The 27,267-nt window shown below is 38.1% G+C and overlaps 1 protein-coding gene across 1 annotated transcript; it reads right to left on the reverse strand.

The window, feature by feature from the left end:
• Nucleotides 1-7,764: 7,764 nt before the first annotated feature.
• On the reverse strand, nucleotides 7,765-8,882 carry LOC108518964 (late cornified envelope protein 3D-like). The gene is made up of 2 exons (XM_017857704.1): nucleotides 8,853-8,882; nucleotides 7,765-8,341 (listed from the first exon to the last, which is right to left on the reverse strand). The coding sequence occupies exon 2, from the start codon at nucleotides 8,318-8,320 to the stop codon at nucleotides 8,042-8,044; it is 279 nt and encodes a 92-aa protein (XP_017713193.1). The 5' UTR covers nucleotides 8,321-8,341; nucleotides 8,853-8,882; the 3' UTR covers nucleotides 7,765-8,041.
• Nucleotides 8,883-27,267: the final 18,385 nt, after the last annotated feature.

Consider the following 27,267-nt stretch of genomic DNA (forward strand, 5'->3'; position numbering starts at 1 on the left):
TGATGGGAATTTTTCCGGTTTTTGACCATTCAGACTGATATTGGCTGTGGGTTTGTCATACATAGCTCTTATTATTTTGAGGTACGTTCCATCAATACCGAATTTATTGAGCGTTTTTAGCATGAAGGGCTGTTGAATTTTGTCAAAAGCCTTTTCTGCATCTATTGAGATAATCATGTGGTTCTTGTCTTTGGTTCTGTTTATATGCTGGATTACGTTTATTGATTTGCGAATGTTGAACCAGCCTTGCATCCCAGGGATGAAGCCCACTTGATCAAAGAGTCCAAAGTTTTCACATGAGGCCACTGTGCTAAAGATTTCTTAAAGAAATCAGTCATTTATCTGGTAAGAGAGCCGTCATGGGTCAGCACAGAGAGGATGCAGCCACTGAGAGACACTAGCAGTACCAGCCAAATATGAGATATTTGCTTCATCCCTGCTTTTCTCATTCCAGCCTCAAAACAGTGCAGAATAAAGGGAACCCACAGGGGACAGGAGGAGGTGGACAATACATGATGGAGCTGACCGTGTCTCTTTTCTACACACTAGATGCCTGTTTTCCACACAGTCCTTTAGGAGACAGTGGGCTGTGCTGGGTTGGAGAGGGAAGAGTTAATATTCTTATTCAGAGTTATATCCAGCTGGACAGGATGGGGTGCTCCCTGAGTACCTGAAAAATGATTGGAAAGCCCTGAAACACACTTGAGATATCATCAAAGTAGAGTCAGTATAACATAGTAGAAGACAGAGACTGGAGGAAAAATAAATCCCTATTTGTATCTGACACTGAGTTCGGACTACTTAATAAACTTGTTCAGAGACCTTTGGAAGATTTTCCTGCCAAGGATCTCTCTTGGTTCTTCCTCTCTTTCCAATATCAGTCAACAAATAAATCAATACTGAATTTCATGAATTGCATAATATTTTTTAAACTGCATTTAGGAAAACATTCCTTCTTGGAGCTAATCATCACTGTAAAATCAGGGCTTTGTGGCAAAAAAATGTGAAAGACTTCAGACGTCAACAATGAAAAGTTTTGTCTCCAAACCCTATGTCACCCTCAAACCCTTCAGTTTCTGTAATCTTGGGTGGTCTGTAACATGATCTTTCTTTACTTTTGAGCTGGGCTCCAATTTTCAGTACAGGTCGTGGTGGGCCTGAAGTGCTGAGGAGTGGGTCAGACCTGCAATCGTCCAGGGGACTTTGAGTTGCTAGGAGTGGTGTAGGGAAGGCAGATAAAGTTGAAGAAGGTTTTGTTATTTCACAAAGTCACATATAGAAAGCAGGAGATGGGGGTGGGGGAGGTAGGGAGAAGATGGATGCCAGGCGATCAGAGAGAGTGAAATTTCTGGGGAGAAAAGAGAGCTCTCTACCTCAGAAGTTCTCAGCTTTGGCTGCACATTGGCATCATCCCGGAGGGTTTTTAAAAAATACAAAACTCTGAGTTTCATCCCTCAAGACGCTGGTTGGCTTGGCCTAGCCATCAGGGTTTTACTGTCTCCCAGGTGATTCTGATGTACAGTCAGGTTTGAGAGGATCAGATCACATGAGATGGAAGAGAAAAAATTGGAGGTTGGAGAATGAGATCACTATGGGCTTACATACATATGTACCTGTTGTCCACAGAACGAACAAAAAATTCTTTGACTACAGTACTAGTCTCTGGCTGGTCAGGAACTGGCTGATTTCTCTAGTCTCAACTTCTACTATCCTCTTCTACTTCTTTACCTGTCTTTGTCACACCAAGGGGTCCGAGGCTTTTGCGTGGGCCTGAGCTGGGGGCACCTTAGTGACTGATGCTTGGTGCTCAGAGACTATCTGTCTGAACACCTTGAGGAAAGAGGCGGGTGTCTCAGGAAGTTCTAGTTCATAGACTGTTTGGACAGGATCTTGTTACCAGGTTCTATGTTGTTTGCTTATAGGCTGCAGGGTCCTGGTAGTAGGTTGGGTGTGGGGGGAGGCGAGGAAAGACTAAGTTTTTCTAAGAGAAGGATCTGGGATGCCCCAAGACTGTCCAGGTACCTATTTCTTAAGCTTGTTGTTGGTGTGTTTTCTTCTCTTTCTCCCATCCTCTTTTGCTCTCCCCCTCTCTTTCTTTATACATTCCTTCTTTACTTTCTTCTATTCTCTAAAAAAGAGAAAAACAGATATTACACAGTGGACATGGTGATAGATATGCAATCCATTGGATGGTGGACACACCTCATCATAAATAAATGAGATGTAGTCCTGGTTGAGTAGCTCACTGTGTAGCAGGGCAGACGGACAGGTGATCAAATGACTATGACCCAAGATGATGAAAGATACATAAAATGTGTGTTGAGTCCTGAGGTTTAGGCAAGAGCTTTTGGGTATCAGTCTCCTGTCTCCACAGTGTGCCCAGAGGTTGTCATTCAGTATCATTTGAGAGTGGCTGAGGTGAGGTCGGCAACCTATAGGAGCTGAAGATGGACATGGACCAGTAACAAAAGGATAAGGAGTCTGACCTCTCCTTGGAGCTTCTGGTCAGGGAGACACAGAGAAACTCATGAAACCTAGGAGGTAGAGGTGTCCCTGAAGAGAGAAGGGGAATGGACAAAATTTCTGTCTGAGGACGGAATGTGGTGGATAGAAGCGGCCAGAATAATAGGTTCATTAAGAACATAGGTTGAGGAGTCAGATATTTCTGACTTTGTTTTCTTATTTCTTCAGGTGATAGTTGTCATAAGGTAAAGGTGTTTGAAGACAGAAAAAACTACAAAGGAATGAAAGCACAGTGGACCACGGACATTAGAGCTGCAACCAGAGATGGAGATAAGGAACTAACCTACATCTGATGACTGATGTGTCAGTAAGCCACTCACTTTGTAAGTTTCTGAGTTGCAGACATGGGTCAGAGAAGAAGATGATTCACCCAGGCTGGGATAGCCAGGGAGAATTTATCTGAAAGGTAAATTATAATTAATTGAAGGTGAATAATTATAGATACATTTGGTAGTGTTGTTATGTATACCTGACGTAATGCAATTGATGTGTGACTAATGCCTGTAAAAATTGCATTTGAATCAGCTCTGTAGAATTTTCCTACTGCATTTTATTATAACAATAAAGATGCATTTTCTTCTGAAATATAAGTGTACTCAAGAATAAGGCAAATCTTTTATATCACACGTGTAATTAAAAATGTGTATTTTTTTTTCAGACAAATACACCAATGGTTCAGAATAGAAAGCCAAAAAATAAGACCACACACCTACAACCATCTGGTATCAACAAAGCTGACAAAAACAAGCAGGAGAAAAGACTCCTAGTCAATAATTGATGCTGGGATAACTGGCTAGCCGTATGCAGAAGATTGAAACTAGACTCCGTCCTTACACTATATACAAAAATCAACTTAAGATGGATCAAAGACTTAAATGTGAAACCTAAAAAATATAAAAACTTTGGAAGACAACCTAGGCAATACCATTCTGGACACAGGAATGGACAAAGATTTTATGACAAAGACACCAAAATCAATTGCAAAAATTGACAAATGGGATCTAATTAAACTAAAGAGCTTCTGCACAGCAAAATAAACTATCAACACAGTAAGCAGACAACCTACAGGATGGGAGAAAATATTTGCAAACTATGCACCTGACAAAAGTCTGATATCTAGCATCTATAAGGAACTTAAGCAAATCTACAAGAAAAAAAAAAAAAAACAACAACACAATTAAAAAGCAAGCAAAGGACATGAACAGACACTTTTCAAAAGAAGAGGTGCATGCAGTCAACAAGCATATTTTTAAAAAGCCCAACATCCCACTGATCATTAGAGAAATTCACATCAAAGCTGCAATGAGGTATCATTTCAAACCAGTCAGAATGGCTGTCATTAAAAAGTCAAAAAATAGCAGGTGTTGGTGAGGTTGCAGAGAAAAAGGAATGCTTATACATAGTTGATGTGAGTATAAATTAGTTCAACCGCTGTGGAAGACAGTGTGGCTATTCCTAAAAGACCTAAGGACAGAAATGCCATTCAACACAGCAATTCCATTACTGGGTATATACCCAAAATAATATAAATCATTCTATCATAAAGACACATGTACACATATGTTTATTGCAGCACTATTCACAATAGCAAAAACATGGAATCAACCTAAATGCTCATCAAAGATAGACTGGATAAAGAAAATGTGGTACATATACACCATAGAATACTATGCAGCCATAAAAAGAGTGAGATCATGTCTTTTGCAGAAACATAGATGGAGCTGGAGGCCATTATCCTTAGCAAAGTAAGACAAGAAAAGAAAACCAAATACTGCATGTTGTCATTTGTAAGTGGGATGTAAATAATGAGAACACGTGGACACATAGAGAGGACAACAGACACAGGTACCTACCAGAGGGTGGGGAATAGAAGGAGTGAGAGGACCAGGGAAAATGACTAATGGGTACTAGACTTAATACCTGGGTGACAAAATAATTTGTACAACAAATGCCCATGACACAAGTTTACCTGTGTAACAAACTTGCACATGTACCCCTGAACTTCAAATAAAAGTTAAATAAAAACACATGGCTTTTGAGAAAACATTATTAGTACAGTAAATGTGTATTTACTGTACTATCCTACTGTAGTAGTTTATCCTACTACAGGAAAGCCTATAGTTGTGGCTACCCACTTTGAGATAAGGTCTAACAGGAGGAAAATGAGAGTACCTTCATACTACTGGTGCAAACATTACTTTTTCCACTGGCAAGGGTCTGAGAACATAGGCCTTCTTGTGCACTAATATTCTTCCCATCACCACTAGCAACTCATCCCTTATTCTTACTTGATTGCTGCCTGTGGTATAAAAGTAAGATGATACTACATGAGCTTTTTGCAATAGCAAATCTAGTATATTTAATCATCAATGTTGTTCTCAGGCGAGTGTCTTTCATTGTGTCTATCAAAGCTACATTGCTGCCTCCTCAATCCAAAGATACGGGAAACCAACTGGATAGAAAGGTGTTGATACCTTACTTTGCTGTTTTACAAGCAAATCAGAGGACTGTCTTGAATGGACCCACTAGATTGGAAGTTCCCTGAGACCATCTTATTTGTTCATTTTCTCTAATGTATCTCCAGTACTTGTAGTGGTGTCTGTATATAGTAAATGTTTAATAAATAGTTTTTAAATGAATTATTAATTATTAACTATTGAATCCTTGGCTGGGTCGAGGTGGTCTTTATTAGTTGACCTGTTGGGGTCCACTTTTAGGGGCAGCATCAGGAACTGCTTAACATCTGTCTTTGAGTGTCTTGGTATTGCAGGTTCCAACTTCATAAGTTGGTCCAACTCCTATTTCTTCTTCCTCCCGAGTGAACTCAGTGTGTGTAGGAATTGGTGGACAATTTGACATCAAGAGGTTGACCTTGATAGGTGCTTTGAGCCTCCAATCCTCTTTCCATAGACTTTGACAGATGGCAGGCTTTATTTCTTCAAAGGCTGGATCTTTTCTCTTGCAGGTGATATGCAGTTAAGAATTTGTCTCATCAATTCTAGTCCTGCTCCAAACAGTGGTCCTCAGTTTCTGGACTAGTGGAGTGGTTCTGGCTAGATCTGTGGGTTCCTTGGTGTGGGGTCCATGTGGCAAGGCCTCACACACAGGGTAGCAACTCCAACCTCCGAGCCAACCTTATGCATTCTCAGTATTTTTGAGACATATTTGAATCATGACTTGACACTGTTTCTGTCCCATGGTGGAGTGTTACCCAAGAATGTCTCCAGTTTTGAGTAACAAGCAGCTTGTGGTGATGAATCAAACAGGACAGTTGTGATTCCTATCTTCAGCAACTGTGCTGACCTGGAGAGTGATCAGAACTGGTTAGAGTGTTTCTCACATCAAACTCCTTGAGAGCCTTTTTCTTTACTAAATTCCAGAGATTTTAGAAATACTGAGTTCTTAGACTTTGCAGTAAAATAGCCAGTTTCATATTTTCAAAAGAATATTTTTGATTCAATAAACTCCTAATGTGCTATCTATATTTGTTTGTTTTTGCTTGTTGTACCCAGCTCCACACAGAGTTCTCCCACATTTTCAATTTGTAATTTAATTCATGTCCTATGATGTTCCTGTGGCTTATTCTAAGAACTGTATGAATGGCTTTGATGAACTGTTTTCTCTACGCTAGTATTTCAACAATCTGGCAGACAGAGACTCATCTCTAAGGAGGTAATTCAACCTAGAGGGCGGTTAAGTATCACACATCCAAAATATGACAGAGAAAAATTTTTAAAAAGTTTTATTAAAGTTATGATTCACATAGTTGGGCTCTTAGCTCTGCATATTTTAAAAAATCAAACAAGAATAAGAACACAACACAAAGTTAAACAGGACAAAATAAATGTAAAGTATAAAATACTAATTGTTTCTAGAAATCTCTTGAAAAGTCTCCAGGAAGGTACAAGTGGCATCAGCCAGGATCATGGACTTACTGGCTTTGTGGCCTGGGTCCTATGCAGAACTGCTGGACCCACAATTTCCCCACAATTTCCCTGTTTGTAAAATATGGTTATTAAGAGCACGTGGCTTATTGAGTTAGAAAATTAAATGAGTTCATAGTAGTCACTTTGGGTTTTCTAGCACCTAATAAGCAAATAAATTTTTGATCTTACAATTATACTAATTTATAAGCCTAGCAATACTTCTCATTTCTCTCTTCCTTTTTCTTAATGGTCTCAGTCCACACCCTCCACATTACTACATTCCCTAAGCTCTCAGCTCTATTTCTCCCCTGACCCAGGACTTCTTAAGCTTTAATTAATTCTACTCCCTCCACCTTCTCTCTCTGGGAATTTAATTGTTATCTGTTTTTCCTGAGACCAGCTTTTTCTTTCTTTCTTTCTTTCGTTTTCTTTTTTTGAGATGGAGTTTCACTCTTGTGGCCCAGGCTGGAGTGCAGTGGCACAACGGGCTCACTGCGACCTCTGCCTCCCAGGTTCAAGCACTTCTCCTGCCTCAGCCTCCTGAGTAACTGGGATTACAGGTATCTGCCACTACACTGAGCTATTTTTTTTTTTTTTTTTGTATTTTGACTTATCATATAACATGTGGTTTCACCATGCTGGTCAGGCAGTCTCAAACTCCTGACCTCAGGTAATCCACCTGCCTCAGCTCCCCAAAGCGCTGGGATTATAGACAGCTGAGGCCATTTTTTTCTTTACTCATCTTTTAATTTTAGTCTAAAGGTTTTCAGCCTTGCAATTATTGGCTTTTTGGGTCAGATAATTTTGCACTGTGGGGCTGTCCTATGCTTGGTAGGAGGCTTAGCTGCATCCCTGGCCTCTCCCGCTAGATGCCAGAAATTCTCTAAGTTTTGACAACAAAAAATGTCCCTTGGAGAGTCAAATTTACCTCTTTAGAAGAAATGCTAATTCTGCCTATTTTTTTTTTTTTTTTTGATAATTGCCTGCTACATCTTCACTATTTTGTAATTGGGATGTCAGAAACATCTCATAGCTCCTTCTAGGACTGGGGAGTCCATTATGAAAGGAACAGTCACATTTCAGTCATTCTTTTCTGACAGTTAGAGGCCTCACTACAATCCCTCTCATCACATCCTGTCCCCCACTACCTCACAATTCCAGCACAAAAAGACTCGACAGACTCCAGAATTTTGCAGCCTAGAACTAGAACTTTGCATCTTCCCTGTGGTGGTGCTGGATGTCAGGGGCAGATGGGAGGGCACACTTCCAGCCCCACGTAGGGAGAGACAGAATGAAATGCCAAGGGAGACACCAGTGGTAATGAGGACAAGAAGCTTTATTTTTTGACGAGGTCAGGCACAAACACTGCCAATCCTTCACAGGTACAGGGGTAAGGGAACATGTGACATCCTGGACATCAGATAGGAAGTGCCTTCTGGGGAGAGCCCAGACATTCCACAGGAAAACCCCCAGCTCAGCCTGTGAAAGCCAGAAGAGGGTATCTGGGAACTCGTGCATCAAGATGGGGTTTTCCTGGGCCCTTGGGATTCTTGTTTCCTCCAAAATTGCTTGTCTCAGCATCAGGATCCAGGTCAGCAGCAGCCTCCAGAACCATGGCCGCAGCCGGAGCCCCCGCCTTGCTGACCACTGCCCCTGTCACAGGAGTTGGACCTCTGGCGCCGGCATCGGTGGTGGCGCCTGTGGTGGCTCAGGCAGCAGCCACCCTCAGAGCTGGGACCGCAGCCCCTGGAGCTTGGGGCACAGCCAGAGGAAGCTGGAGGCAGACACTGTGCTGGGCTCTTTGGGGGACACTTGGGTGAGGGGCACTTGAGTGGGGGTGTGCACTGCTGCTGGTTCTGCTGGCAGGACATCTTGTCAGGAGTTGAGTTGTCCTGGACAAAACAAAGCCATTTGTAAGTTCAAAATCTACAGTCCAATGTCTCTAAGACCAGCTGCCTCTTGAGGCACGAGCTGCAGGAGGGTGAGGGAAGCTGATGTGGAGTTGGTGGAACATGTCAGATGCCTCTCACTTTGTTCTCCACCTGGGACAGATTGCTGTGAGTCTAAGTGGGCATCCATGTTCCTGTTTCTCCAAAGAGTCTCTAGGAATGCACCCTTCTGAAAAAAGGCATTCTGGAGAATGGATATCATAGGAAACATGTGCCAGCCTGAGTAGAAACAGGATGGGAAGGAATCATAAGCTTCTGTGGCCTTTGCAGGTCATGGAATTGCTGTCAGATCCTGCAGGGTCTCCCTCCTGGCCCCACTTCCCACATTGGTACCCTCTCTGCCGTCCTCTCTGGGCTTTTGTTTCAGACCTCTCCATTTCCCTCTCTTCTGCTATGATCTTAGTTTTCTCTTCCAACATCCCAAGTTGAGTCCCATCCCCTGCTGGACACTCACCAGGTGCTGAGGAGGCAGGCGAAGGCTATTCCTGAGGAGACTGCGGATGAGGAGCCCAGGGGAGGAGTGCTTTTATCTTGTGCACGGTGTGTGATGCACAGCCTGGGCATGCTGCTGCTTTCCCAACCAGGGGAGGTGACAACCAGGCATACGCCCAAGACTAGATTTGTAGCTTGGGTACTTCCATAATATCCAACCTATGACACTGAATCTGGAAGCAGGATGGCTGTCCGCATACCTCTCACCTGGGAGCCTACCACTGCTTCCTTTCTTCCTCCCTTCTTCCTTCTTTCAACTCAGGTGCTGTGTCTGTCCCTTACAATTTCCTGGGAATTAGTATGACATAATTCTTTCTTGAGTCATGACTGGAGAAATAATAGTCATTTCAACAAATGGAGCTGAAACAATTGGGCATCTATATGTAAAATAAATCATACCTAATGCTAGATATAAAAATTATTAGATTGTAATTTAAAAAATTAAAAATTAAACTATGAAACTTCTACAATAAAACAAAAAAATATTTGTGACTTTGGGTTATGCAAAATTTCTTAGATATGCCAAAAGGTACAATTCAAAAGAAATATAGGACTTCATCAAAATAAAAAACTTCTGCTTTTCAAAAGGCAGTGCTAGGCAAATGCAAAGAAAATTCACAAATTCACAGACTTAGAGACAATACTGTAAAACACATATCTTACTAAGGACTTGGGTCAATAATTTTTTTTTTTTTTTTTTGTGGAAAAGTCTCACTCTGTTGCCCAGGCTGGAGTGCAGTGGCATGATGTTGGCTCACTGCAAGCTCTGCCTCCCGGCTTCACGCCATTCTCCTGCCTCAACCTCCCAAGCAGCTGGGTCTACAGGCGCCTGCCACTACGCCCGGCTGATTTTTTTATATTTTTAGTAGAGATGGGTTTCACTGTGTTAACCAGGATGGTCTCGATCTCCTGACCTGTGATCCACCCCCTCGGCCTCCAAAAGTGCTGTGATTACAGGCGTGAGCCACTGTGCCAGGGCAATATTTTTTAAATTCTCAAAAATAAGTAATAATACAGAAAATATGGGCAAAATATTTGAAGAGACATTTTAACAAAGAAGATACATGGGTGTCAGGTAAGCACGTGAAAAGATACTCAACCTAATCAGTCATTAGAGAAACACAATTTAAAAGCAAAGTGAGATACCACTCTATACACATCGGAATGGCTAAAATGAAATAAATGACAATATCAAGTAATAGGAGGGATGTAGAACAACAAGAAGCCCAAGTCATTGCTGGTAGAAATGCAAAATTACATTAGTTGGCAGTCTATCAAAACAATTAAACGTACAACTTACAATTTGCCCCAGAAATCCTATTCTTAGATATTTAGCCAAGAGAAATCAACTTGTATGTTCACAGAAAAACCTGTAGGCCAATATTTATAGTGGCTTTATTCATAACTGCCCTGAACTTGAAGAACCCCACATGCTCTTCAACTGATGAATAGAGTTTTTAAAATGGTATATCTGTGCAATGGAAGGATACGGAATCAACTACTGATATGTAAAACAACAGGGATGAATCTCAAATGCAAAAGAAGCCAGACTTTACATACTACATATTATATGATTTTAATTATAGGGCATTCTGGAAAAGGCAAAATTATAAGAACTGAAAAGAGGTCAGTGGTTGCCAAGGATTGGTATGAGGGAGGGGTAGATTTAATAAGCACATGAGGGAATATTTTGGGGTGATAGAACTGTTGTATATCTTAGTTGTAGTGGGGTCTACCTGACTATATATGTTAGTCAAAGTTCATAGAATTGGATAATTAAATGGATGACTTTTTGGTACTCAATATCTCAAGAAATGAAACTTAAAATAGAAAAAACAAAATAACAATTTTAGAAATAAAATAATGAAATATATAAAATGGGAAGCAAAGAATGATGAATACGAGATTTAGAATCATGGTTATATTAGATGGGACAGGCAGGGACATGGGTGAAGGCTGAATTACACAGGTGCATATAACTTTCTATCAAAGTTATCATTTTCCCTTGGATGGTGAATTTTTGTGTGTTTGTTATTCAAATAATAAACAAGCAGGTAGGTACATTAATTAAAAAGGCCAAGCATGGATGAATTGTGAGCATATAATATGAACAGAGGATATTTGTTAATCCAATTTTGTGTTTCTGAAACCCAATAGTAAGAAAATTAAATGACATAAACTCCATGACAACTTGGACAACTTCCCAAGTTGCCTTTTTTGGCTTATTCATCTCATCTTACCCAAGAATGACTCAGCTGCTTTTCATAGCATCAGTCATATATTGCAAAGGAGAAGGGTTGATCCCTGGTTGGTTTGTTGTCCACTCATTTATTACTAATATGCCTTCTTAGAAGACTCACCCTGGAACTAGACCTCAGATAAAGCACCCCCTGGCCCAGAGTTAACATGCTTGTTATTAGGTCATAAATTCCTCATTTTGAGCCAGTCAGGTAAATTTCTTCTTCATTATCCCAGGTCCTCAGGATGTCAGGGATACTAAGAAGTTCTCACAGTGCAGAACATTTGGAGCTGCTCCATGCTCTGAGAGAAGTAACTGGGCTGTGGACAGTATTCTTTTTTTTTTTTTTTTTTTTTTTTTCTTCTTCCTCCTCTTCTTCTTCTTCTCCTTCTTCTTCTTCTTCTTCTTCTTCTTCTTCTTCTTCTTCTTCTTCTTCTTCTTCTTCTTCTTCTTCTTCGTCTTCTTCTTCTTCTACTTTAAGTTCTAGGGTACATGTGCATAATGTGCAGGTTTGTTACATATGTATACTGAGAAGAACAAGTGGTTGGAGATTTCATAAGAGATGTGTGAGAATAAGGAGTTCCATCCCAAGAAGTAAAAGAATGTCTCCAAATCAGGATATGGAGACAGAAACTCAGACAGGGACTCAAGACAGAAACTCAGACAGGGACTCAGTGGTGGGGCTAGGAAAAAGCCAGCTACAAGTCAGTTTTCAATTCATGAGGAAACGGGGACCCTCCTGCTGACAAGTTCTGAAATGCTTTGAGTCACACAGACAGGGGGACATGTGTTATACTCAAAATGAAGTCTTACAGCAATTTAAAGTTGTACATCATTGGGATTAAATACGGACTCTGTACTTATTTCTGGACAATGACTGTACGTGGAAAAGTAATTATTCACTTCTGAAGCTAGATTTGAACTCCAAGACAAAGACAGTTCTCTCACCCACACTATAATGCCTACATTTTGCCTTTGGGCTCAGTCATCACAGATACAAATACACCGTATTTGTGTAGTGTCTATCTTCTCTGCTAGGTTGTAAGATCCCTGAAGAAAGTAAATGTGCCCCTTACTCACTGCTGAAACCCAAGCTGAGCAAGCCACTTACTGGCCTTAGCAGATACTCAGCTTGTGTTTCTCAAATAAAGGATGGTGAGAGTCAATTTCAGCATGTAAGATTGGTGATGGCATGTCGGCAGGAGAGAGGCTCAGGTCAAACTTTGGGCTTGAGGAGAAAAGTTATGGAGTGATGTCTCCAGTGAGGGTTGCAGATCAGGGGTCAAGGTAGACCCAACAGGGTGTTTGGGATTCTCTGGGTGCACCCTTTCACTCTTCTCACTCAGGCTGCCCCATCCCTGTTCTCTAGGCTTTAGGTCTGACACCACCAGCATTTTTTCCAGTATTTTTTTTCCACTCTCTTGGTTCCCTTTCAGCCTCACCATCCAGTTTGACATAAAAAAGCACATTGCTCCTGTTATGGGACAGTCAGTAGATGAGCTAGTGGGCTGCTCTCAGTGCAGCAGTTAAGGTGAAAATGCAAATACAATCAGAAACCCAGAAGGGAATGGGGATCTGATTTTGAAGACCAAGAGGATTTTTGTGTATGGGGTGAGATGAAGGTCCAGTTTCATTCTTCTGCATGTGAATATCTAGTTTTCCCCAAATCATTTATTTAAGAAACTATCCTTTCTCCATTGTGTGTTCTTGGCACCTTTGTCAAAGATCAGTTAACAGGAAGTGTGTGTGTGGGTTAATTTATGGACTCTCTATTCTGTTCCAGGATGCCATTTTTAACCCAGGCGCATACAAACTCAACCATTCTCTGATGACTTGGCAGTATGGCTGTGCAGGCATTTTAGTCTTGGGCCAGAGACTGGAGCACTTACCCTGGAGTAGGGTAGGGGTCTCTATAGCCAGAATCTAATGGCAAGTGTGGAAAGTGCTGCACAAGTAGGTGCTGGAACTGTGTTCTCCCCTATGACAGCAGTAGGAGAACTACTGCAGCTGTTGTTTCTTCTGGGTGAGAAGACTTGCAGCCAGGGCCACCTGGCATGGAGACCTGGAACCAGTCTGTATGTGTCATTCATGGGTGCGCCAGCCTGCTCCCTGAGACTGTGCTGCAGCAGGGTAATTTCTGCTCCATGCTCCTACTGATCTTCAAACATTCAAGACTCCAGTTGCCTGGAGCAGCCTGAGCTGCCCCATTCTTCCAGTGCAGATTGTGGTAAAGCAGGGCCCTCTATGCTCTAGGTCCAGGCAGATATTCAGGCATTTGGAGCACCCACTCTCCTGGATTAGGAGTTTAGGCTGCTCCCAACACTTCCATGCAGAGAACTTGGGGCCAAGGAGGTTTCCCAGCTCCAGGCCTAGGCACCCCTCTGGGAGCCTTTCTCCCTTGGTGCTGGTGCTTGTGCCTGCCATTGGAGGATCAGTTAGGTGGGCTGCGCAATCTGGCTCCACCCATCTTGGTATGTCCCCAAGGACTGAACAGGGAGCTCAAACCACTGAGCACCCCACAGATCAGCCCATTGCCTGAGGCAATTCAGAGCTTCTGTCTGTAAACAAGTATCAAATATATGACTATTTGCATTGGCCACTGCTGGCTTTTACTCATAAGCACCATCTACTGGCCTGTAGGTCAAACTGACCAGCCCAAAATAAAACCTGCCAATAGAAGTGCATGGGGCATAGGGCTATAAAGTCAAAAGACCCTACCCAACATTTTCTACAGTCACACCTTCTAGGGAGGAAGGGGGAAAGAAAAGAAAAATAACAAATCAATAAAATTATGGGAAACTAAATAAAGAAAAAAATCTTATCCACATTAAAATAGTTACATAAATTAGAAGTGCTAGCTAGCATCACCAGATGAGAAAGAGCTAGCACAAGGACTCTGGTACCGTGAAAAATCCGAATGTTGTGACACCTCCAAAAGATCTTCAGCAATGGTCCCTAACCAAAATGAAATCTCAGAAATTACATATAACAAATTCAAAACATGGATTGCAAGAAAGCACAATGAGATCTAAGACAAGGTTGAAAATCAACATAAAGAAACTTCTAAAGCAATGCAGAAAATAAAGGAAGAGATAAAAAAATCTTAAAGAAATCAGAGATTCTGAATTTAAAACTCACTTAAAGAAATTCAAAGTACGATTGAAAGCTTTACCACTAGACAAAGCAGAAGAAAGGATTTCACTGGTATGAATACCAATCTTTTGAACTAATCCAGTCAGACAAGAATAAAGAAAAAAGAACTTAAAAAATGAACAAAGTCTTTGAGAAATAGGATATTCTGTAAAGCAACCAAACGTACAAATTACTGGCATTTCCAAGAGAGAAGGAGAAAGAGTAAACAACCTGGAAAATGTATTTGGGGGACTAACTCAAGGAAATTCCCTTCATCTTGCTAAAGAGGTAGACATTAAGACACAAGAAATACAGAGAATGTGTCCAAGATACTATACAAAACAAACATCACCAAAGCAGATAGTCACCAGACTGTCCAAGATAAATGCTAAAGAAAAAAAACCTTAAAGGCAGCTAGAGAAAAAGGTCAGACCACATACAAAGGGAAGCCCATCAGACTAGCTGCAGACTTCTCAGCAGAAAACATACATACAAATCAGAAGACATTGGGGGCTCATTTTCAGCATCCTTAAAGAAAAGAAATTCCAACCAAGAATTTAATCCCCTATCAAACTCAGCTTCATAAACAAAGAAAAAACAAAATATTTTGCAGACTAACGATCACTAAGGGAATTTGTTACCACTAGACTAACCTTACAGGAAATCTTTAAGGGAGTTCTAAACGTGGAAACAAAAGAACAATACCTGGTCCACAAAAACACACTTAAGTACATAGCTTACAGACCCCATGAAGCAGCTACACAATAGAAACTACAAAGCAGCCAGCTAACAACTTCACAATCAAAACTTCACATATCAATATGTGGGCTTCAGTGTAAATGGTCTACATGCCCAATTTAAATGGCACAGAATGGCAGGTAGGACGAAAAAGCAAGACTTATCCATCTGATGTCTTCAAGAGACCCATCTCAAACGTAATTGCAATTATAGGCTCAAAGTAAGGAGTTGGAAAAGGATCTATCATGCAAATGGAAAACAAAACAAAGTGAGAGTCGTTATTTTTAGATAAAATAGACTTTAAATCAACAAAAACTAAAAAAAAAAAAAAAAGCACAAAAGAAGGCAATTACATAAAAATAACACATTCAATTAAACAATAAGATTTGACTGTCCTAAATATATGTGCATTCAACATTGGGGCACTTCAGTTCATAAAACAAGTACTTCTATGTATATGAAAAGAACTTAGACAGCCACACAATAATAGTGAGGACTTCAACACTCCATTGGCAGTGTTAGACAGATCATCGAGACAGAAAACTAACAAATTCTGGACTTAAATTGGACACTTGATGTCGGGCTAACAAACATCTGCAGAGTACTTCACCCATCAATCACAGAATAAATTCTTCTCACCTGTGCACGGAACATACTCTAGGATTAACCACATGCTCAACCATAAGGTGAGTCTCAATAAATTTAAAAAAATTGAAATCATACAATTTATACTTTTGGACCGCAGTGGAATAAATAAAAACAAAAGTCAATACTAAGGAGATATCTCAAAACCAAACAATTACATGGAAATTAAACAACTTGTTTATCAATGAATTTGGGGAAAATAACAAAATTAATGCAGAAATAAAAAATTCTTTGAAATAAATGAAAACAGAGATGAAACATCCAAAAAGTTAACAACCTAACGTCACACCTAGAGGAACTAGAGAAACAAGAACAAATTGACACTAAAGTTAGAAGAAAATAAATAACTAAAATCAGAGCAAAACTGAATAAAATTGAGATCCAAAACCATACAACTTCCCAAGACTAAATCAGGAAGAAACTGAAACCCTGACCAGACCAACAGTGAGTTCTAAAATGGAATCAATATTACAAAAAACCTACCAACCAAGAAAAGCCCTAGACCAGATGGATTCATAGCTGAATTCTACCAGAGGTACAAAGAATAGCTGGTACCCATTCTACTAAAACTATTCTAAAAAATTGAGGAGGAAGGAATCCTCCTTAACTCATTCTATGAGTCCAGCATTATTCTGATACTAAAAATCTGGGAAAATTACAATGAAAAAGGAAAATATAGGTTAATATCTCAGATGAACAGACACAAAAATCCTCAACAAAATACTAGCAAGCTGAATCCAGCAGCACATCAGAAAGTTAGTTAACCACAGTCAAGTAGGTCTTATTCCTGGCATTTAGGTTTGGTTCAACATATGCAAATCAATGCAAGTGATTGACCTCATAAACAGAATTAAAAACAAAAACCTTATGATTGTCTCAATAGTGCAGAAAAATCTTTTGATAAAATCCAACATCCTGTCATAATAAAAAACCCTTCACAAACCAGGCAATGAAGGAATATACCTCAAAATAATAAGAGCCATCTATGATGAACTCAAAATCAACATTATACAGAATGTGTAAAATCTGGAAGCATTCCCCTTAAGAACAGGAACAAGACAAGTAGGCTCCTTCTCACCACTCCTGTTAAATCTAGTACTGGAAATTCTAGTCAATCAGGCAAGAGAAAGAAATAAAAGACATCCAAATAGGAAAATAATAAGTCAAATTATCTCTTTTCTCTGATTTTGTACCTAGAAAACCCTAAAGACTCTGCCCTAAGTCTCCTAGAACTGATAAGCAACCTTAGTAAAGTTTCAGGATAGAAAATCAACACACAAAAATAAGTAGCACTTCTACTCACCAATTATGTTCAAACTAAGAGTCAAATAAAGAATGTAATCCATTTACAATAGACACAGAAAAATGCCTAGGTATACATCTAACCAAGATGGTGAAAGATCTCTATAAAGAAGACCAAAAATGGCTACTGAAAGAAATCGTAGATGACATAAAGAAATGGGAAAACATTCCAGGCTCTTGGATTGGAAGAATCAATGTCTTTACAATGACCATATCACCCGAAACAATCTACAGATTCAACACTATTTCTATCAAACTACCAATATAATTTTCACAGGATTTTAATAAAACTACTCTAAATTCAATATGGAACCAAAATGAGCCAAAATAGCCAAGGCAATTCTAAGCAAAAGAGCAAAGTTGGAAGCATCATATTACCCAACTTACACTATACTGCAAGGCCACTAACCAAAACAGCATGGTACTGGTACAAAAACAGACATATAGACAAAAGAAACAGACACATTACCCAGAAATAAAGCGATACCTCTACAGCCAGCTGATTTTTGATAAAGTTAACAAAAATAAGCAATAGGGAAAGTATTCCTTATTCAATAAATTATGTTGGGATAACTGGCTATTCATATGCAGAAGAATGAATCTGGACCCCTACCATTCATCATATACAAAAATTAACTCAAGGTGAATTAAAAATGTAAATGTAAGACCTCAAACTATAAAAATTCTGGAAGAAAACCAAAGAAATACAATTCTGAACATCAGCCTTGGCAAATAATTTATGATTAAGTCCTCAAAGGCAATTGCAACAACAGCAAAAGTCAAGTGGGACCTAATTAAACTAAAGAGCTTCTGCACAGCAAAAGAAACCACCACAGAGTAAACATACAATCTACAGAATAGGAGAAAATATTCACAAATTGTGCATACAACACAGTTCTAATATCCAGAATCTGTAAGGAATTTAAACAATTCCATAGGCAAAACCCCCCCACAAATAACCCCATTAAAAAGTGGGCAAAGGACAATACAGACACTTTTCAAAAGAAGACATATAAGCAGTCAACAAACATTTGAAAAACATTTGATATCACTAATCTTCAGAGAAATGCAAATCAAAACTACATGAGATACCATCTCACACCAGTTAGAATAGCTTTATTAAAAAGTCAAAAATAACAGATACTGGCAAAGGTGTGCAGAAAAGAAAATGCTTGTACACTGCTGGTGGGAATGTAAATTAGTTCAGCCACTGTGGACAGCAGTTTGGAGATTTCTCAAAGAACTTAAAACAGAAGTGCTATTTCACCTGGCAGTCTCATTACTGGGTATATATCCAAAGGAAAATAAACTGTTCCAGCAGTAATAACAATAATAATGATAATAACCCATACACTCAAGTTAATCACAGCACAATTCACAATAGCAAAGACATGGGATCAGCCTAGATGCCCATCAACAGTGGATTGAAAAATTATAACGTGGTACATATACACCATGGAATATTACACAGTCATATAAAAGAATGAAATCACATCTTTTGCATAAGTGTAGATCCAACTGGATGCCATTATACTAAGAAAATTAATGCAGGAACAGAAAACCAAATATTTCATGTTCTCACTTATAAGTGGGAGCTAAATACTGGATACACATAGACATAATGATGGCAAAAATAGACACTAGACAGCTAGAAGGGGAGAGAGGAAAGGACGCAAGGAGTGGAAAACTACTATTGGTTACTATGCTCAGTACCTGAGTGAGGGGATCATTTGTACCCAAACCCCAACATTGTGTAACATACTAATGTAAAAAATCTGCTTGTATACACCTGAATCTAAACTAAAAGTTGAAACTGTAAAAACAACATCAAAAAATTCTGTCAAAATGTCATTAGAAGTTTGATAGACATTGCAGTAGATTGCTTTGGGGAATATGGACAATTTATTCATTTATGTATTTTAATGTATATTATTTTTAATTGACAAACCAGAATTGTATTACATTTATTGAGTACAATGTGTTGTTTTGACATTTTGTGTAGTGATATATTTGAAATTTGCTCTCTTTATTTTGAACTATACCATACATAATTATTGACTATAGTCATTCTCCTGTGCGAAAGATCTCAAAACATATCCCTGCTGTCTCGTTAAAAATTTTAACTTTTTGATTAACAACTCCCCAAGTCCCTTGCTGCCCTCTCCCTCTAGCCTCTGTTAACCACCCTTATACTCTCTGCTTCTATGAATTCAACTATTTTTAGATTCAATATATAAGTGAGATCATGCATTGTCTTTCCATATCTGGCTTATTTCACTTAGTGTAATGTCCTTTGGGTTCATTCTTGTTGTCACAAATGATGGGATTTCCTTCTTTTAAAAGGCTGAGTAGTACTCTGTTGTGTATGTATGCTACATTTTCTTTTTCCATTGATAGGCACAGGTTTATTCCATATCTTAAATACTGTAATTAATGCTATAATAAATATGGAAATGTATATATCCCTTTGATACAATGATTTCAATGCCTTGGATATATTTTCAGAAGTGAGATTGCTGAATCATATTTTAGTTCTATTTTTAGATTTTTCAGGAACATCCATGTCATTTTGCATAATGTTTATAATTTACATTCCCACCAACAGTGTACAAGTGTTCCCTTTTCTCTGCATTCTCACCAACACTTTTCTTTGCTTTTTTTTTTTTTTTAAATATATAAGCCATCCTAACAGGTGTGAGCTCTTATCTCGCTGTGGTTTTAATTTGCATTTTCCTGATGAGTAGTGATGCTGAGTCTTTATTTTTTCCTAAACCCGTTGGTCATCTCTAGATCTTCGTTTGAGAAGTGTCTGTTAAAGTTCTTTCCTTATGTTTAATTTTTTTTTCTTGCTACTGAGTTGAGTTCATTATATATTTTGGATATTAACCATTTATCAGATATATGGTTTGCAAATTTTTTTTCCACTCTGTGGGTTGTCTGTTCACTTTGTTAATTGGTTCTTTGGCTGTGCAGGTTTTTAGTTTAACTAACAAAAGCAGTCCAATTTGTCTGTTTTTGCTTTTGTTGCCTGAGCTTCCAGGGTCATATTAAAAAAATTATTGCCCCAAGCAATGTCATTGAGCTTTCACCTTATGTTTTCTTCTAATAGTTTTAAAGTTTCAGGTATTATGTTCATGTCTTTAATCCATTTTGAGTTTATTTTTGTGCATGCTGCTAAATAAGGATCTAATTTCACTTTTATGCATGATAACCAGTTTTCCCAGCACTACTTATTGAAGAGACTGTCCTTTCCCCATTGTGTGTTCTTGATACCTTTGTCAAAAGTCAATCAACTGTAAACGCTTAGGTTTATTTCCTGGCTTTCTACTCAGTTGTTCCATTTGTCTGTGTGTCTGTTTTTATGCAAGCACTGTGCTGTTTTTACTACTGTAGCTTTGTAGTAGATTTCAAAAATAGGTCATGTGATATCTCCAGCTTTGTTATTTTTGCTCAACATTGCTTTGACTATTTGGGGTCTTTTGTGCTTTCATGTGAATTTAAAGATTATTTTTTTCTATTTCTGTGAAAATGACAATGGAATTTTGATGGAAATTTTATTGCATCTACAGATCACTTCGAGTAACATGAACATTTTAATAATGCTAATTTTTTCAAACAATGAACATGGGATATTTTTACTTGTTTTTTTCAATTTATTTGATCAGTGTTTAATAGTTTTTAGTATACAAGTTTTTCACCTCCTTAAATTTACACCTGAGTATTTTATTTTCTTTTGTTGCTGATGTAAGTGGGATTGTTTCCTTAGTTTTCTGTTTGAGTAACTCATTATTAGTGTGTAGAACACTACTTATTTTCATATGCTGATTTTGTGTCCTGCAACTTTACTGAATTTATCAGTTCTAACAAGTTTTTGGTGGACTTTTAGAATTTTCTTTATATGAGGTTATATTGTCAGCAAATAGAGACACTTTCATTAATTCCTTTTGTCTTAGGATTCCTTTTATTTCTTTCTCTTTCCTAATTGCTCTGGTTAGGACTTCCAGAACTACATTGTAAAGAAGTTGTGAGAGTGGGCCTTCCTCTTTTGTTCCTAATCTTAGAGAAAAAGCCATAAACTTTTCATGATTAAGTACGATGTTTGCTATAGGTTTGTCAGATATGGCTTTTATTGTTTTGAGGTGTATTTCCTTTATACCTATTCTATTGAGAGTTTTTATCATGAAAGGATATTGAGTTTTGTCATATTCTTTTTCTGTATCTAATGAGTTGATTACATGGCTTTTATTCTTCATTTCATTAGTGGAATGAGTCACATATATTCATTTGTATATTTTGAACCATCCTTGCAGCCCAGGGTTAAATTCCACTTGATCAGGGCAGATGATTTGTTTAACATGTAGTTGCATTTGGTTTGCTAATAGTTTGGTAAGGATATTTGCATTTAGGCTTTTCAAAGACATTGGCCTGCAATTTTCTTTTCTTGGAGTGTCCTTGTCTGGATTTGGTATCAGAGTAATGCTGTTTGATCAGAATAATCAGTTTGAAAATACTCCTTTTCTTCAATATTTTGGAAGAGTTTCAGAAGGATTGGTATACAATCTTCTTTAAAAGTTTGGTAGAATTTATTTTTAAAGCCACCCAGTCCTGGGCTTTTCTTTGATAGGACAGAACAGGAATTAAAAGAAATTAAACAATGTGTAAGCAAAAACTCAGTTGTATGTAAGAAAACCCAATTCCCCCTGCAGAAGAGAAGGAGCTAGAGTCCTTTAAAATTAACTGCCTGTTTTTCTGTGACTAGTGAGCCTTATCTCTCGCTTTCCCAGGCATTGTGAAGACCCTGCTTCTCTAGCTGTGCAGCTGCAAGGTCACTAGACAGATAATTTCAAGTCATAAAACATGTTGCTCCTTGAAAATTAACAAATGATGTAATGTGTGTCTTAATTGAATAACTGTCTTTGTTTCTCGCTTCTGTAATATGCTTCCCCCTGCACAGATCTCCCCCCGCCCCACAAAATGCTTTAAAGGTAACTGAACTCTTTGTTCAGGGCTCAGTCCTTTGGATGTTAATCCCACTGGGTCGATGCACCTAAATAATTAAATAATTCCTCCTCAACCCCTCAGTATCTCTGATTCCTTAATCATCCTGCTGCAAGGAGACTATCACTGATTTAATCCCTTATTTATTGCTGGTTTAATCCCTTTACTCACTATTGGTCTGTTAAGGTTTTCTATTTCTTCATGATTCAGCTTTGTTAGGTTGTATGTGTTTAGGAATTTATAAATTTCTTCTAGATATCCAATTATTTGGCATACAATTGTTCATAGTAGCTTCCTATAATCCTTCCTATTTCTGTGGCAGCAGTTACAATGTGTCCACTTTCATTTGTGATTTTTATTTCTTTGAGCCTTCTTTTTTTTTTTTTCCTGGTTAGTTTAGCTAAGGTTTGTGGATTTTATCTTTTTAAAAAACCAACTCTTGGTTTCACTAATTTTTTTCTACTGTTTTCCTAGGCTCTGTTTTATTTATTTCTGCTCTGATCTTTGTTATTCTTCTCCTTCTCTTAACTTTGGGCTTCAGTTTGTTCTTTTTCTAGTTCCTTGAGGTGTAATATTACACTGTTTATTTGAGATCTTTTGTCTTTTTGATATAGACATTTATTGTTATTTTCCCTCTTAGCACTTCTTTTGCTGCATCTCACAAAATTTGTTTTGTTGTGTTTTCATTTTTGTTTATCTCAAGGTATTTTTTGTTTTTCTTTTTTATTTCTTCTGTGACTCATTGGTTGTTTAAGAGCATCTTGCTTGATTTTCACATATTTTTGAATTTTATAAGATTTCTCCTGTTACAGATTTCTAGTTTGACGTCATTGATTGATTGATTGGTATAGTGTTAATCTTCTGAGATTTGTTAAGAATTGTTTTGTGGTCTAACATAGAGTTTATTTTAGAGAATATTCTATGTGCTCCTGAGAAGAAAGTATTTTCTGTTGCTGTTGGGTTGTATGTTTTATATGTGTCTGTTAGGTCTCTTTGGTCTGAGGCGTAATTCAAGTCTAGTGTTCCGTTACTGACCTTCTGCTTAGATGAGCTGTCGATTGTTGAAAGTAGAGTATTGAGATTTTCTGTTGTTATGGTATTGCAGTCTATCACTCCCTTCAGATAATTTAATAATTGCTTTGGTTATATGTGCTCTTATGTTGGGTGCATATATATTTATGATTATATTCTTTTGATGGCTTGACACTTTCTATTGTTGTAAAATGACCTTCTCTGTCGTTTTTATAGTTTTTGACTTAAAGAATATTTTATATGCTGTAAGTATAGCTACCATGCTCTTTTCGTTTCCATTTTTATGAAGTATCTTTTCCCATCCTTTCATGTTCAGGCTCTGTATGTCCTTAGTAGGAAAGTGAGTCTGTTGTAGGCAGTATATGGTTTGATCTTTAAAAAAAATCTATTGAGCCGCTCTGTCTTTTGATTAGATAACTTAATCCTCTTACATTCAAGATAATTTTTGATAGTTATAAACTTACTACTCTTATTTTCTTAATTGTTTTCTGGTTGTTTTGCAAATCTTTGGTTTATTTCTTAATTTCTTGCTCTCTTCCTTTGTGGTTGATAGTTTTCTGTGGTGGTCTTCTTTGAATTTTCCTTTTCTATTTTATTCTACTGGATTTTGCTTTATGGCTACCGTAGGACTTATATAAAACATCCTAAATTTGAAACAAGCTATTTTAATCTAATAGTGACTTTAATCACAAACGAAACTGCACATTAATTCCCTTCTTCCCCTTGTATACTTTTGATATTTACCTAGTTTTGAAATTTATATCCCTTAATTATTTATTGTAGCTACAGTTATTTTAATAGTTCTGTCTTTTAATCCTCATAGGACAGATAAAATTATTTTATGCTTCACCCTTACAGTTTTAGAATATTCTGAATATGATTACATAGTCATATTACTTATACCATTGAGTGATTTACTTTTGTGTTTTATGTTATTAATTAGCAGCCTCTCATTTTAGCTTAAAGAACTCCCTTTAGCAATTCCTAAGGAGCAGGCCTAGTGATAATGAACTCCCTTAGCTTTTGTTTGTCTGAGAAAGTTTATTTCTGCCTAATTTCTGAAGAACAGACTTTACAGGTAGTGTATCCTTGGTTAGCACATTTTTCTTCAGAATTTTGAATATATCATTCTACTCTCTCATGGCCTGAAGAATTTCTGCCAGGAAAGCTGTTAATGGCTGTATTGGGACTGCTTTAAATGTGATGTTTCTTATCTGTTGGTGCTTTTTTTTTTTTTTTTGTCTTTCATTTTTGATAGTTTTATTCTAGAATTTTTTGATAATTTTATTCTAGAATTCATCTTTGGGTTGGATTTACTTGGAGACTTTTGAGCTTCCTGTACCTGAATGCTGTCATCTTTCTTCAGACTTGGAAAATTTTTAGTCATTATTACCTAAAATGTGCTTTCTGGGCCTTTGTCTCTCTCTTCTTCTTCAGAAACTCCTATTATGTGGAGATTAATTCTTTTAGTAGTGTCCCATAATTTTTGTAGGTCTTTTCTATTCTTTTTTCTTTTTACTCCTCTAACTAGATAATTTCAAATATCCTATCTTCAAGTTATTCTTTCTTCCACATGATCAAGTCTGCTGTTGAGGCTTTCTATTGAATTTTATAGCTCTGTTATTACATACTTTATCTTTAGGATTTCTATTTTTATTGTTTCTATTTATTTGGCAATCTTCGCATTTTGTTTTATAAATTATTTTCCACATTTAATTTAGTTTTTTATCTATATTTACTTGTAGTGCCCTATAAGTAATACAACTATGTATCACATTCAGAATATTCTAAAACTGTAAGGGTGAAGTATAAAAAAACTTTATCCCTCCTGTGATGATTAAAAGACACAACTATTAAAATAACTATAGGTACACTAAATTATTAAGGAATACATTTTATAAAACTAGGTGAACTTTTTTTTTTTTTTTTGGAGATGGAGTCTTGCTTTGTCACCCAGGCTGGAGTGCAGCGGCACAATCTCAGCTCACTGCAACCTCTGCCTCCTGGGCTCAAGCAATTCTCCTGCCTCAACCTCCCGAATAGCTGGGACTACAGGTGCATGCCACCGCATGTGGCTAATTTTTTGTATTTTAGTAGAGACGGGGTTTCACTGTGTTAAAGATAATTATTCTGAATTCTTCATCAGTCATTTTATAAATTTTCACTTCTTCAGGGTCCCTTATTGGAGCTTTATTAATTTCTTTATGATGGTGATGTATTTTTTCAGATTTTTTGTAATCCTTGTGTCCTTGCATTGGTGCCCAATCATTTGAGGAAATGGCCATCTCTTCTATCTTTGTTTGTGTTATTTGGCCATGGTATACCTTCACTATTTGATCAAACCTGGAATTCTGATTAAGCTAGTTGATTAAGACCTTGAATGGGAAGACCTTGCTGTCAGGCTCTCTAACTGCGTTGAACTACTAACTGTGTTGGTTGAGTAGAATTTCTGGCTGTGTTCCATGGTCTGGTGAGAGCACTAACTGGACTCTATAATAAGACAGAGCTGCTGGCTGAAATTGCCTCTGATTGAGCTACATTGTTTTTTGTCTTCCTTGGATGGCCAGTACTACAGTTTTGAATCTGTAGTTGGGCAAGGCCATGTTCTAGGTGTCAAGGCTGAACAAGGACTCAGATTGCTACATAGCCATGCAGGGTGACAGGACCAGAGGCTATGCTCCATAGATTTACATGGGCATGGATTCACCTCTAATCCTAGGATGACCTAAAGCAGAGCACCATGGCTTGATATATTAGCCACTTGGATGCTGGGCCTGGATGGGACAGATGCTCCTTCTACAGTTAATTGCCACCATGCCCCTGTTTTCTGGCTTTAGGAAGCATTAAGGAGCACTGCTGAGATCAGCTCGGTAGGGGAGACCCTAACCCAGCAGCGCTAGAGGAATTAAAGACACACACACAGAAATATAGAGGTGTGAAGTGGGAAATCAGGGGTCTCACAGCCTTCAGAGCTAAAAGCCTGGAACAGAGATTTACCCATGTATTTATTAACAGCAAACCATTCATTAGCCTTGTTTCTATAGATACTGAATTAACTAAAAGTATCCCTTATGGGAAACGAAGGGATGGGCCAAATTAAAGGAATAGGTTGGGCTAGTTAACTGCAGCAGGAGCATGTCCTTAAGGCACAGATTGCTAATGCTATTGTTTGTGGCTTAAGAATGCCTTTAAGTGGTTTTCCGCCATGGGCAGGCCAGGTGTTCCTTGCCCTCATTCTGGTAAACCCACAACCTTCCAGTGTGGGTGTTAGGGCCATTATGAACATGTTACAATGCTGCAGAGATTTTGTTCATGGCCAGTTTTGGGGCCAGTTTATGGCCAGATTTTGGAGAGCTTGCTCCCAAGAGAGCACAATGGGTGGGGCTTGACTGGGTGAAAGTTTGGCAGCTGGGAATGAGTGGGGCCAGATGTTCTCTTTGTGGGTAATTGCCATCCCACCCTTATCTCCTGGCCTGGGGAAGTTTCAAGGGGAGCACTGGGGCTGAATGTGGAAGCTGAGCAGAGATTCAAGCCTGGGAGACTAATCAACTGTGCTTCTTGTTGAGCATTGCAAGCCTCTCTGGTGGTGTGCCTCTGCTGGCCAGAATGCAGAGCAACTGTCAAGACCCCTGAACTGGTCACTGTGAGTCTCACCATGTTCTTAGTTTCTTTTCTTTTCTTTTTTTTTTTTAAATCTCTAGTTTATTTCTAACAAACACCACTTGATGCTTGACTCACAGGCTTTATTTACATTTGTCTACAGTATCATTTCCTTATGAAATGAACTAGTACAGTTTAGTTAAACCAAATGAAATCATAATCATCAGAATTGTCTGTAAACTACTATTAGCTAAATTATAACCTTGCATTTGCTTAATACAGCCAAAGTTTTAAATACAGAAAGCACAAGAATAAACCAATGGTAACATGTAGAATCTAGATCATCTGGGCAATTTAGAAGGTAGACTTTCAAAAGTCTGAGGCACAATTACAAGTGAGTAAAAGTTCTTGTGCAACCTACATAAACGCAGCAAAGAAAATTAAGACATACAAACATGGGAAAGCTCACTGTAAAATATTATCAAAATATTTCTACATTAGATATTTTGCTTTCATTTTAGATCAGCTGAAGAGAAAACATTCATTTTAAAATAAAACATATATTTTGTTTGGTCTGTCTACGAAATATCTTAAAATGTCGTAATTTTTTATTTAAATTGCAGCAGACAATGTTATGGAAAAAAAACAAGAAAAGAAATCAATATCCCATAACAAAAGCCCCAAGCACAAC

The sequence above is a fragment of the Rhinopithecus bieti genome, unplaced genomic scaffold, assembly GCF_001698545.2.
Source record: "Rhinopithecus bieti isolate Rb0 unplaced genomic scaffold, ASM169854v2 scaffold_45070, whole genome shotgun sequence".
NCBI classification, from domain to species: Eukaryota; Metazoa; Chordata; class Mammalia; order Primates; family Cercopithecidae; genus Rhinopithecus; species Rhinopithecus bieti.